This window comes from Salmo salar, chromosome 05 (genome assembly GCF_965601325.2).
Source record: "Salmo salar chromosome 05, fSalSal1, whole genome shotgun sequence".
NCBI classification, from domain to species: Eukaryota; Metazoa; Chordata; class Actinopteri; order Salmoniformes; family Salmonidae; genus Salmo; species Salmo salar.
Genome location: NC_138295.1, coordinates 90115820 through 90130258, shown reverse-complemented (window position 1 = coordinate 90130258; position 14439 = coordinate 90115820). Strand labels below are relative to the sequence as shown.

The 14439-nt window shown below is 40.7% G+C and overlaps 1 protein-coding gene across 2 annotated transcripts in view; it reads right to left on the bottom strand.

Annotated features, from left to right (window-relative positions):
- Positions 1 to 4269: 4269 nt before the first annotated feature.
- The window catches only part of LOC100380850 (beta-1-syntrophin), a 98352-nt gene continuing 88182 nt past the window's right edge, over positions 4270 to 14439 (bottom strand). The window contains exons 6-7 of one of the 2 annotated variants that reach the window (XM_045719287.2): positions 7680 to 7894; positions 4270 to 4975 (exon numbers count right to left, since the gene is read on the bottom strand). In XM_045719287.2, coding sequence (XP_045575243.1) covers positions 4886 to 4975; positions 7680 to 7894 — 305 coding nt within the window. In that variant the 3' untranslated portion in view covers positions 4270 to 4885. Of the gene's footprint in view, positions 4979 to 7679; positions 7895 to 14439 lie in introns of both variants that reach the window. The other variant, XM_045719286.2, reaches the window with a different exon arrangement.

Below are 14439 nucleotides of genomic sequence, written 5' to 3'. Positions count from 1 at the left end.
ACGACTGTTCTGTACAACACTGTCAGTTTCTAGTGACGTAACATTAGTCTATCTAGGTTCACAGTAGGAACAAATGCAAAGCCAACAGAGAATGTCACTTTCTCTCACACATATGAACAAAACAATGCTTTCAAAATCAGAACGGTACCCCATCAGTCCTCACTATTCTATACGCCCCTCAGTCCTCACTATATACCCCCCTCATTACTCTTTACCCCCCTCAGTCCTCAGTTCTCTATATCCTCCTCAGTCCTCACTACTCTATACCACCCCCCTCAGTCCTCACTTCTCTATACCACCCTCCTCAGTCCTCACTACTCTATACCACCCCCCTCAGTCCTCACTTCTCTATACCACCCTCCTCAGTCCTCACTACTCTATACCACCCCCCTCAGTCCTCACTACTCTATACCACCCCCCTCAGTCCTCACTACTCTATACCCCCCTCAGTCCTCACTACTCTATACCCCCCTCAGTCCTCACTACTCTATACCCCCCCAGTCCTCATTACTCTATACCCACCTCAGTCCTCACTACTCTATACCCCCCTAAGTCCTTACTACTCTATACCCCCCTCAGTCCTCACCACCCTAAGTCCTCACTTCTCTATACCCCCCTCAGTCCTCACTAATCTATACCCCCCTCAGTCCTCACTACTCTATACCACCCTAAGTCCTCACTTCTCTATACCCCCCTCAGTCCTCACTACTCTATACCACCCCCCTCAGTCCTCACTACTCTATACCACCCCCCTCAGTCCTCACTACTCTATACCCCACTCAGTCCTCACTACTCTATACCCCCCTCAGTCCTCACTACTCTATACCCCCCCAGTCCTCATTACTCTATACCCCCCTAAGTCCTCACTACTCTATACCCCCCTAAGTCCTCACTACTCTATACCCCCCTCAGTCCTCACTACTCTATACCACCCTAAGTCCTCACTTCTCTATACCCCCCTCAGTCCTCACTAATCTATACCCCCCTAAGTCCTCTCCCCTGGACAAGAACATGAAAGCTATGATGGGAACTGAACTGGGGGTTGAGACACTCCTCTCTCCCCTGGCCAAGAGCATGAAAGGGATGATGGGAACTGAACTGGGGGTTGAGCCTCTGGTTAGCAACCTTGGGACCTGATACATTCTGAGGGGGCTTTGTTTTGTCCTCTGGCCTGGGTGCTTCTGTTCCTGCTCTACTGCCAAACAACAGACAGGCGTCCAGGCTAACAATGCTGCCCTATAGGTGCTCCACACCACCTATTGTGTTTGGTCTCATGATTCATCCCACCCCAGGCCACCCAATTAGACTAAGGTAAGGGTTGGACTTAAACAATTATTTTGGGATAACTACCAAGCATTCTATTTGTCATGGTATAAATATAGCATCTTCAATATTTATCTCCCTCTTGGTTAGGTCCTTATTGTAAAAGAGAACCTGTTCTCAATGACTTAAGGCAAAAAAGGATAGAAGTAAATATTAGTACAGAATGACTGAGTTCGGTCTAGGTCTGTCCTCATTAGTGATATTCAAAACCTGCTCCGTCTGTTAAGTCCTACTGAACAGAAGCAGGACCAACCACCCTCAGTCATGATAGTGGAGAGTTGACTTATTAAACGAGTTAGTGGAGGTGAAATCAGATCAGTGATTTGGACTCATGTAATAAAACAAGCAAGGAGAGTGAGCTTGTCCTAACCTTAACCCTAAACCTAACCCTTAAGCTTAACGTAGCATTTTAACAAATTCAGGACATAAAACAAGTCCTGACTTTTCTAAATTGTTCTTGTTTTCCTATCTTATCAGGACATTGTGGTGACTTGTCAGGACAGTGTGGTCCTGATAAGGTAGGAAAACATTTACACACACATTTTGTTCTTCTATCCTCATGGGGACCTACAATTGATTTCCATTCAAAATCCTACTTCCCCCTAATTCTAAACCTAACCCTAATTCTAAACCTAACCCTAAACTAACCCTAATCCTAGACCTAATTCTAAACCTAACCCCTAAGTTTAGAATAGCCTTTGTCCTCATGCGGATGTGGGAAATTACTGTCATTGTGGGGACCTAAAATCCCCAAAAGTCCCCAGAAGAATCAACCCACACACACACACACACACACTCACCGTATTCCTAGAAACGGGCAGGCCACTGGGAGACGGAGCACTCAGGACACAACAAAGGACACACTAATTGCTGATTTCATTTGGAAAGTCTCCAGCAGGTCTCTGATTTCTAGAAGTTGACATTCAGAAAGTCTATCAATGCCCTTTGTGTTTGATTAGATGGGCTGAATGATGGCTTCAAGCTGTGGACAGTGGCTCTGAACAGCTCTGATGCTGAACAACAGGTTGTGTGTGAGTGGCTTGGATGCCTGCTCCTTACTCAGTGGCATGTAAACCCCAATCAGGAGCTGTGTTGTGCTGCTTTGGTCAATTCTCTGCTGAGCTATTCTATTCTAGTCTCTTATATTATAGTGTATTATATTATAGTCATTATATTATAGGCATATATTATAGTCTATTCTACTCTATTATATTATAGTCATATTATAATGTAGTCATATTATATTAGTCTTCTATTATATTATAGTCATTATAATACAGTCTTCTATTCTACTCTATTATAGTCTACTATATTAGTCATATATTATAGTCATTATAATATAGTCTTCTATTCTACTCTATTATAGTCTATTATATTAGTCATATTATAGTCATTATAATATAGTCTTCTGGTCTATTCTACTCTATTAAATTATAGTCTATTATATTATGGTCATATTATATTAGTCATGTAATATAGTCTTCTATTCTATTCTACTCTATTATATTATAGTCATATTATATTAGTCATATATTATAGTCATTATAATATAGTCTTCTATTCTACTCTATTATAGTCATATTATATTAGTCATATATTATAGTCATTATAATATAGTCTTCTATTCTACTCTACTCTATTATATTATAGTCATATTATATTAGTCATATATTATAGTCATTATAATATAGTCTTCTAGTCTATTCTACTCTATTATATTATAGTCATATTATATTAGTCATATATTAGCCATTATAATATAGTCTTCTAGTCTATTCTACTCTATTATAGTCTATTCTGTTTTAGTCTATTCTACTCTATTATATTTTAGTATATTCTACTCTGTCCCATTATATTTTAGTATATTCTACTCTATTATATTTTAGTCTATTCTACTCTATTATATTATAGTCTATTCTATTATATTTTAGTCTGTTCTAGTCTATTCTATTTGTCTATTCTACTCTATTATATTTTAGTATATTCTACTCGATTATATTATAGTCTATTCTATTATATTTTAGTCTATTCTACTCTATTATATTCTATTCTATTATATAATATTTTAGTCATATTATATTAGTCATATATTATAGTCATTATAATATAGTCTTCTATTCTACTCTATTATAGTCATATTATATTAGTCATATATTATAGTCATTATAATATAGTCTTCTATTCTACTCTACTCTATTATATTATAGTCATATTATATTAGTCATATATTATAGTCATTATAATATAGTCTTCTAGTCTATTCTACTCTATTATATTATAGTCATATTATATTAGTCATATATTAGCCATTATAATATAGTCTTCTAGTCTATTCTACTCTATTATAGTCTATTCTGTTTTAGTCTATTCTACTCTATTATATTTTAGTATATTCTACTCTGTCCCATTATATTTTAGTATATTCTACTCTATTATATTTTAGTCTATTCTACTCTATTATATTATAGTCTATTCTATTATATTTTAGTCTGTTCTAGTCTATTCTATTTGTCTATTCTACTCTATTATATTTTAGTATATTCTACTCGATTATATTATAGTCTATTCTATTATATTTTAGTCTATTCTACTCTATTATATTCTAGTCTATTATATAATATTTTAGTCTATTCTATTATTATGTTCTAGTCTATTATGTTCTAGTCTACTCTATTCTTGTCTATTCTACTCTATTATAGTCTATTTTAATCTACTCTATTCTACTCTATTCTATTGTATGGAATGGGCCATCCCAAGTTGCAGCGTGTGGAAGTGTTTTGACATTTCAATTGTCATATTGCATTCATTCGATGCACCCCATTCCTCCACAAGTGAAGCCATTGTTTGGACAGAGACTTTTGTGGGATGTTGGTTTGATTGGTTCTTGTTGAGGAAATACAGTGAACACCAGTTAGACCACAAGAACAACCTGAAATACAAAGACAATCCAGAAATATGTCATTTATGTGCATCATTAACAGAGTTAAAATAAAACTAATCCTTGAATTATAATAGCTGCCAAAGGCATAGGACAATTCAAATTTTCAAGCAGCCTTTACTAGCTTTTTCACCGTAACTTTTTAATATAAGTTAACAGTAATCGCTGAATTATTTGCAGACAGAGATTGCCGAATAAACAATTAGCGTAGGATGGATGGATGCTAGATAGATAATACTTCCAGTATGTTTTTAGTACCAAAACAATAGATTATTGTTCTTCTACAGCTTAACGATTTGAACAAAACAATTTCTTCTGCTGTAACTGATCTTTTACGCTCTCACTATGATGTCATCGGTAATGCATGTGTTTCTATAAATATACAAATCAACTCAATCAAGTTTTTGAAACATGATCCATTCATTTTGAGCTGTTTGTGTGGACTTTGAATCAGGGTAGATCCTGTGTCTAGTTCACTGCACATCACAGTCCTTGTTCTCGTATTTCAGTTATAAGCCATGTTCGCCTCTGTTCTGTACACTCCACTGTGGAACTCCGGGACACTCCACTCTAGAACTCTGGAACAGTTCAGTCCTTGTGGTCCGTCGGTGGTAAACAGATCCTTTATGCTACCAGGCCGAGTCTGGCGATCTTTGCCGAGAGGAATGAGTGGAGGATGAAGACAATAGGCTTTGGGCATGAGTGGAGGTCCAGCTGCTGAACATAGAACAGGAGAGAATGTTAGATGTTACATTCCAGTTCCATGAGTTCTAATGGTGAGTTCCATTAGTTCTGTTCTATTACAGTTCCATGAGTTCTAATGGTGAGTTCCATTAGTTCTGTTCTATTACAGTTCCATGAGTTCTAATGGTGAGTTCCATTAGTTCTATTATATTACAGTTCCATTAGTTCTAATGGTGAGTTCCATTAGTTGTAATCTGTTACAGTTCCATTAGTTCTGTTCTATTACAGTTCCATGAGTTCTAATGGTGAGTTCCATTAGTTGTAATCTGTTACAGTTCCATTAGTTCTAATGGTGAGTTCCCTTAGTTCTATTATATTACAGTTCCATGAGTTCTAATGGTGAGTTCCATTAGTTCTATTATATTACAGTTCCATTAGTTCTAATGGTGAGTTCCATTAGTTCTATTATATTACAGTTCTATTATATTACAGTTCCATGAGTTCTAATGGTGAGTTCCATTAGTTCTATTATATTACAGTTCTATTATATTACAGTTCCATGAGTTCTAATGGTGAGTTCCATTAGTTCTATTATATTACAGTTCCATTAGTTCTAATGGTGAGTTCCATTAGTTCTATTATATTACAGTTCTATTATATTACAGTTCCATGAGTTCTAATGGTGAGTTCCATTAGTTCTATTATATTACAGTTCTATTATATTACAGTTCCATGAGTTCTAATGGTGAGTTCCATTAGTTCTATTATATTACAGTTCCATGAGTTCTAATGGTGAGTTCCATTAGTTGTAATCTGTTACAGTTCCATTAGTTCTAATGGTGAGTTCCATTAGTTCTATTATATTACAGTTCCATGAGTTCTAATGGTGAGTTCCATTAGTTGTAATCTGTTACAGTTCCATTAGTTCTAATGGTGAGTTCCATTAGTTCTATTCTATTACAGTTCCATGAGTTCTAATGGGGAGTTCCATTAGTTATATTATATTACAGTTCCATTAGTTCTAATGGTGAGTTCCATTAGTTCTAATCTATTACAGTTCCATTAGTTCTAATGGTGAGTTCCATTAGTTATATTCTATTACAGTTCCATGAGTTCTAATGGTGAGTTCCATTAGTTATATTATATTACAGTTCCATGAGTTCTAATGGTGAGTTCCATTAGTTCTGTTATATTACAGTTCCATGAGTTCTAATGGTGAGTTCCATTAGTTGTAATCTGTTAGAGTTCCATTAGTTCTAATGGTGAGTTCCATTAGTTGTATTATATTACAGTTCCATGAGTTCTAATGGTGAGTTCCATTAGTTGTAATCTGTTACAGTTCCATTAGTTCTAATGGTGAGTTCCATTAGTTCTATTCTATTACAGTTCCATGAGTTCTAATGGTGAGTTCCATTAGTTATATTATATTACAGTTCCATGAGTTCTAATGGTGAGTTCCATTAGTTATATTATATTACAGTTCCATGAGTTCTAATGGTGAGTTCCATTAGTTATATTATATTACAGTTCCATTAGTTCCAATGGTGAGTTCCATTAGTTCTAATCTATTACAGTTCTATTATATTACAGTTCCATTAGTTCTAATGGTGAGTTCCATTAGTTATATTATATTACAGTTCCATTAGTTCCAATGGTGAGTTCCATTAGTTCTATTCTATTACAGTTCCATGAGTTCTAATGGGGAGTTCCATTAGTTATATTATATTACAGTTCTAATGGTGAGTTCCATTAGTTCTACTCTATTACAGTTCCATTAGTTCTAATGGTGAGTTCCATTAGTTCTATTCTATTACAGTTCCATGAGTTCTAATGGTGAGTTCCATTAGTTATATTATATTACAGTTCCATTAGTTATAATGGTGAGTTCCATTAGTTCTGTTCTATTACAGTTCCATTAGTTCTAATGGTGAGTTCCATTAGTTGTAATCTATTACAGTTCCATGAGTTCTAATGGTGAGTTCCATTAGTTCTAATGGTGTGTTCCATTAGTTGTATTCTATTACAGTTCCATTAGTTCTAATGGTGAGTTCCATTAGTTCTATTCTATTACAGTTCCATGAGTTCTAATGGTGAGTTCCATTAGTTGTAATCTATTACAGTTCCATTAGTTCTAATGGTGAGTTCCATTAGTTCTAATCTATTACAGTTCCATGAGTTCTAATGGTGAGTTCCATTAGTTCTATTATATTACAGTTCCATGAGTTCTAATGGTGAGTTCCATTAGTTCTATTATATTACAGTTCCATTAGTTCTAATGGTGAGTTCCATTAGTTGTAATCTATTACAGTTGTAGTGTTCTGAGAGCAGAACACATCTAAACATAGTTATTTTCATTAACAGCAGAGGGACTTGCAGGACAGTGTTTCAGTATGCCCATGTATGACTCATTTCCTGTTTAACGTATAGGGGATTCTGTGGAAACTGTTCCATCTTTACTTGTTTGTGTTCATTTAACCGTGGCTAGGTAGAGCAGAACAGAAACTGAAATGAAATATGAGTCAACTGGGTTTTTTTATCCTCTATGAAATACGGTCTCATGTATAGTCATCAACTAACAGAGACGGTTGTTAAGAGTGGTCCTAGTAGAAACAATGGTCCTGATAGTGTGAATGATAACCAGGTTAATGTAGGGGAAAGGTCACATGGTGGAGCTACTGTAGTGTGGAATATCAAGAGGAGGATGCCTTGCTTCTTGTTTAAAAAAACCACTTACAATTTCACCCTCTTTTCCACTGAAATCCAGGAAGAGCATCCGGACCCCGTCGTCGGAGGACATCTTGAGGCGTTCGAAGGGGTAGCAAAGGAGAGGTTTGGCCTGGTTCTGGTTCCCCTGGTCCACCTGGTCCTCCCCCTTCTGCTCAGCCAGGACAGAGAAGCCCTGCTCGTAGTGGATCACCAGCCTGCACTCCTGGCCCTTGTATACACAGCCTGGGACAGGACAATAGAATGGGTAACAGCCTGGCCCTTGAACATACAGCCTGGAACAGGACAATAGAATGGGTAACAGCCTGGCCCTTGAACATACAGCCTGGAACAGGACAATAGAATGGGTAACAGCCTGGCCCTTGAACATACAGCCTGGAACAAGACAATAGAATGGGTAACAGCCTGGCCCTTGAACATACAGCCTGGAACAGGACAATAGAATGGGTAACAGCCTGGCCCTTGAACATACAGCCTGGAACAGGACAATAGAATGGGTAACAGCCTGGCCCTTGAACATACAGCCTGGAACAGGACAATAGAATGGGTAACAGCCTGGCCCTTGAACATACAGTCTGGAACAGGACAATAGAATGGGTAACAGCCTGGCCCTTGAACATACAGCCTGGAACAGGACAATAGAATGGGTAACAGCCTGGCCCTTGAACATACAGCCTGGAACAGGACAATAGAATGGGTAACAGCCTGGCCCTTGAACATACAGCCTGGAACAAGACAATAGAATGGGTAACAGCCTGGCCCTTGAACATACAGCCTGGAACAGGACAATAGAATGGGTAACAGCCTGGCCCTTGAACATACAGCCTGGAACAGGACAATAGAATGGGTAACAGCCTGGCCCTTGAACATACAGCCTGGAACAAGACAACATACTGCTGGGTGAATAAAGTTCCACTAACCTTTCAGTATTTTTTAAACTGTATACACATCCCAAATCAAAGGGGGAGCTAGAGAACAGGTAGGAACAGTATGAAGGGAGGACGCAGGATTCCAACCCCTGTCTCCGGGCTTGCAATATTACAGTATGTGCTTGTGCTGGGAGTGTTGCTACTAGACCACAACAAGCTATGTACTGCTAGGTCATTCCTGAACCTTGCACATCCAGCCTGTAACAGGACAACAGAAGGATGAAAACAAGGCCCTGTCCTGGCTGTATATTAGGACTACTGCTGCTTGGTGCTAGTGGGTGGGAAATTAGTTCTGGAGCAGATGCCAGCCATTTTAAATCCAGATACGTGATTTGGCTTGTAAAAACAGACAACGGCTGTATTTCACATTTGTTGTTTTTCTAATCAATCCCTTTTAAATTCATCTCCAGCTCTTGAGAAAAAACTACCATTCATGACCCTGCCTTGCCTATAGATCTTTTTTAATATATAATGTTGTACTCTTTGAAAGGCTGATTCCTTGTCTGTCCCATATACAATACACTGATCTGTGTGTCAGATATATGGATTCCCATGCTGTCAATCCTAGGCCTCGCCATTGCTCCATGCTCGTCAGACATGATCTCCTGTGCTGAGAACAGGATGTACCAGCTCTATTGTATCAGTGTCAACAAGCTACTTCTCAAACTACTTTACATGTGTTCCAGTAAACCTCTGCAAATTACTCTAAGGCTTGTGTGGCTCTCTGTCAAGAGGTAAGAGCCTTTTGTAAAGACTCAAGCTAAGATGGAACACTTTACTGATAAACACACACTGTTGCTTGGCAAGACAGTTTCACAAAGGACTTATCTTCTTTAGAGGGTAGTCCGAAAGGTATTGTTGTGTTAAAGGCATCGTCCGTATCATATCGTCCTCATATTGCTGTCACAACAACATTATCTTAATACTGACTTAGAATGACCTGTGGGAAGAAGTTGTATAGAAAGGTCAGAGGTCAAACTAACATGTACCCGACTCTCTCAAGTGTTAGTGTTTTTTTGTTCCACAATAAGGAAATACTACTCCCTACCTGAAATGCTTGACCTGTGTGACTCCCACCACTTTCCCACCAACAGGGAAACACACACACAAAGATGCTTTCAGTCAGACACAAAGAACCTCCATTCAGAGTGGCAAAACACAGAAACCTCCCCAAGGAAAGCAAGGTGGATCCAGTTTGGTTACTATAACTACCAGAATCCTTAAAAGGTAATTTACGGACAGAGGAACTTTTGAGTGCTTTCTAACCCTGTAGGGTCTAGGAGTAGTTTATCCCCAAGCACTAACCCTGTAGGGTCTGGGAGTAGTTTATCCCCAAGCTCTAACCCTGTAGGGTCTAGGAGTAGTTTATCCCCAAGCTCTAACCCTGTAGGGTCTGAGAGTAGTTTATCCCCAAGCCCTAACCCTGTAGGGTCTAGGAGTAGTTTATCCCCAAGCTCTAACCCTGTAGGGTCTAGGAGTAGTTTATCCCCAAACAATAACCCTGTAGGGTCTAGGAGTAGTTTATCCCCAAACAATAACCCTGTAGGGTCTGGGAGTAGTTTATCCCCAAGCTCTAACCCTGTAGGGTCTAGGAGTAGTTTATCCCCAAGCTCTAACCCTGTAGGGTCTGGGAGTAGTTTATCCCCAAGCTCTAACCCTGTAGGGTCTAGGAGTAGTTTATCCCCAAGCTCTAACCCTGTAGGGTCTAGGAGTAGTTTATCCCCAAGCTCTAACCCTGTAGGGTCTGGGAGTAGTTTATCCCCAAGCTCTAACCCTGTAGGGTCTGGGAGTAGTTTATCCCCAAGCTCTAACCCTGTAGGGTCTGGGAGTAGTTTATCCCCAAGCTCTAACCCTGTAGGGTCTGGGAGTAGTTTATCCCCAAGCTCTAAGCCTGTAGGGTCTAGGAGTAGTTTATCCCCAAGCTCTAACCCTGTAGGGTCTGGGAGTAGTTTATCCCCAAGCTCTAACCCTGTAGGGTCTGGGAGTAGTTTATCCCCAAGCTCTAACCCTGTAGGGTCTGGGAGTAGTTTATCCCCAAGCTCTAACCCTGTAGGGTCTGGGAGTAGTTTATCCCCAAGCTCTAAGCCTGTAGGGTCTAGGAGTAGTTTATCCCCAAGCTCTAACCCTGTAGGGTCTGGGAGTAGTTTATCCCCAAGCTCTAACCCTGTAGGGTCTGGGAGTAGTTTATCCCCAAGCTCTAACCCTGTAGGGTCTAGGAGTAGTTTATCCCCAAGCTCTAACCCTGTAGGGTCTGGGAGTAGTTTATCCCCAAGCTCTAACCCTGTAGGGTCTAGGAGTAGTTTATCCCCAAGCTCTAACCCTGTAGGGTCTGGGAGTAGTTTATCCCCAAGCTCTAACCCTGTAGGGTCTGGGAGTAGTTTATCCCCAAGCTCTAACCCTGTAGGGTCTGGGAGTAGTTTATCCCCAAGCCCATGTCTATGTTAGATTTCTTTCCCACTTGTGACAAACAGTATGATATTCAGTATAGGCGTCACTCCTTGATAGAGAGCCCTTCTCCTTGTGTGCTTTAGGTGCTTAAGTTATAATATTAAGCAAACACAACTGTGATGACATCATAAACCCCTATAGGTAGTGTATCAACAATACCTCTGTATTACAGACCACTGATCACAACAGGAATATGCCAGTGGATAAATACATGCCCTTTACAATAAATAAGAGACTAGATAATAAATAATACATAATAAATTGTTAATACATTATAAATAATAAAACAGCCCCTGAACAATATCTGATTCTGACCATCGCTTTATTTTGAGCCAGTTCAATAACGGTGAAGTTGGCCTCAAACGCGAAAAGCCACATCCCTCAAGATGCGTCCTAAATGACACCATATATAGTGCACTGCGTTCGGTAATAGGGTGCCGTTTGGGACGCAATCTCCGTAATAATCATCACTGGACTCAATGGAAATGTAGCTCCTCAGCCAAAATAGGCCTTTTTCCTCTAAAACGCCACAATATGGCGCTAGGCCCAGACCCCGACGTAGAGTTCAGCTATTCTTAGGACTAAATATTGTAATACTAATATTAACAACGTTTTCACTGTAAATAAAAGATTAAAAAGATTTAGCCAAATTTAGCCACAGTCTACAAAGAGACAAAAACAGTCAATCACATGCTCCAGAGGTCCATAGAGGTCCATAGAGGTCCATAGAGGACCATAGAGGTCCATAGAGGACCATAGAGGACTATAGCATGCCTCTTTCACAGATTCACAGACACTGAGTTTCCTATTCTATACCCTGTCCAGACATATTGTATTAGTTTCCTATTCTATAACCTGTCCAGACATGTCCAGACACAAATCTAAAGGGGTGAATGAGAATATGTACATGTAAGTATATGGATGAGCGATGGCTGAGCGGCATAGGCAAGATGCAGTAGATGGTATAGAATACCAATGCCATACAGTATATACATGTGATATGTGTAATGTAAGATATGTAAACATTATTAAAGTGGCATTATTTAAAGTGGCATTGCGTAAAGTGACTAGTGATCCATTTATTAAAGTGGCCGGTGATTGGGTCTCAATGTAGGCAGCAGCCTCTCTGAGTTAGTGATTGCAGTTTAGCAGTCTGATGGCCTTGAGAAAGAAGCTGTTTTTCAGTTTCTCGGTCCCAGCTATGATACACCTGTACTAACCTCACCTTCTGGATGATAGCGGGGTGAACAGGCAGTGGCTCGGGTGGTTGATGTCCTTGATGATCTTTTTGGCCTTCCTGTGACATTGGGTGCTGTAGGTGTCATGGAGGGCAGGTAGTTTGCTCCCGGTGATGCGTTGAGCAGACCGCACCACCCTCTGGAGAGCCCTGCGGTTGAGGGCAGTGCAGTTGCCGTACCAGGCGGTGATACAGCCCAACAGGATGCTCTCGATTGTGCATCTGTAAAAGTTTGTCAGTGTTTTGGGTGATAAGCCAAATATCTTCAGCCTCCTGAGGTTGAAGAGGGGCTGTTGCGCCTTCTTCACCACGCTGTCTGTGTGGGTGGACCATTTCAGTTTGTCTGTGATGTGTACGCCGAGGAACTTAAAACTTTCCACCTTCTCCACTGCGGTCTCGTCGATGTGGATAGGGGGGTGCTCCCTCTGCTGTTTCCTGAAGTCCACGATCATCTCCTTTGTTTTGATTACGTTGAGTGAGAGTTTTTTTTCCTGACACCACACTCTGAGTGCCCTCACCTCCTCCCTGTAGGCTGTCTCGTCGTTGTTGGTAATCAAGCCCACTAATGTTGTGTCGTCTGCAAACTTGATGATTGAGTTGGAGGCGTGCATGGCCATGCAGTCGTGGGTGAACAGGGAGTACAGGAGGGGGCTGAGCACGCACCCTTGTGAGGCCCCAATGTTGAGGGTCAGGGAAGTGGAGATGTTGTTTCCTACCTTCACCACTTGGGGGCGGCCCGTCAGAAAGTCCAGGATCCAATTTAACACGGCGGGGTTGAGACCCTGGGCCTCTAGCTTGATGATGAGCTTGGAGGGTACTATGGTGTTGAATGCTGAGCTGTAGTCAATGAACAGCATTCTTACATAGGTATTCCTCTTGTCCAGATGGGATAGGGCAGTGTGCAGTGGGATGGCGATTGCGTCGTTTGTGGACCTGTTGGGGCGGTATGCAAACTGAAGTGGGTCTAGGGTGGCCGGTAAGGTGGAGGTGATATGATCCTTGACTAGTCTCTCAAAGCACTTCATGATGACAGAAGTGAGTGCTACGGGCGGTAGTCATTTGGTTCAGTTATCTTTTCCTTCTTGGGTACAGGAACAATGGTAGCCATCTTGAAGCATGTGGGGACAACAGACTGGGATAGGGAGCGATGGAATATGTCCGTAAACACACCAGCCAGCTGGTCTGCGCATGCTCTGAGGACGCGGCTAGGGCTGCCGTCTAGGCCAGCAGCCTTGCGAGGGTTAACACGTTTAAATGTTTTACTCACGTTAGCCACGGAGAAGGAGGGGGGGGCGCAGTCCTTGTTAGCGGACCGCGACGGTGGCACTGTATTATCCTCATAGAAAAGAAGGTGTTTAGTTTGTCTGGAAGTGTGACGTCGGTGTACATGACGTGGCTGGTTTTCTTTTTGTAGTCCGTGATTTCCTGTAGACCCTGCCACATATGTCTTGTGTCTGAGCCGTTGAATTGCGACTCCACCTTGTCCCTGTACTGTCATTTCGCTTGTTTGATTGCCTTGCAGAGGGAATAACTACATTGTTTATATTCAGTCATATTCCCAGACCTCTTTCCATGGTTAAATGCGGTGGATCGCGCTTTCAGTTTTGCACGAATGCCGCCATCCATTCAAGGTTTCTGGTTAAGGTAGGTTTTAATAGTCACAGTGGGTACAACATCTCCAATGCACTTCTTTATAAACACAATCACAGAATCAGCGTATAGGTCGATGTTGTTCTCTGAGGCTGTTTGAGTTTCTGCCTATAAGACGGTAGGAGCAAGATGGTGTCGTGTTCGGATTTGCCGAAGGGAGGGCAGGGGAGGGCTTTGTATGCATCACGGAAGTTTGAGTAGCAGTGGTCGAGGGTATTGCCCATGCACGTAGCGTAATCAATATGCTGGTAGAATTTAGGTAGCCCTGTTCTCAAATTTGCTATGTTAAAATCTCCAGCTACAATAAATGCAGCCTCAGGGTGTATGGTTTCCAGTTTGCATACAGTCCAGTGAAGTTCCTTGATGGCCATGTTGGTGTCTTCTTAATGGGGAATGTACACAGCTGTGACTATAACTGATGGGAATTCTCTTGGTAGGTAAAATTTGATTGTAAGGAATTCTTTGTCAGGTGAGCAGAAGGACTTGAGTTCCTGTATGTTGTTATG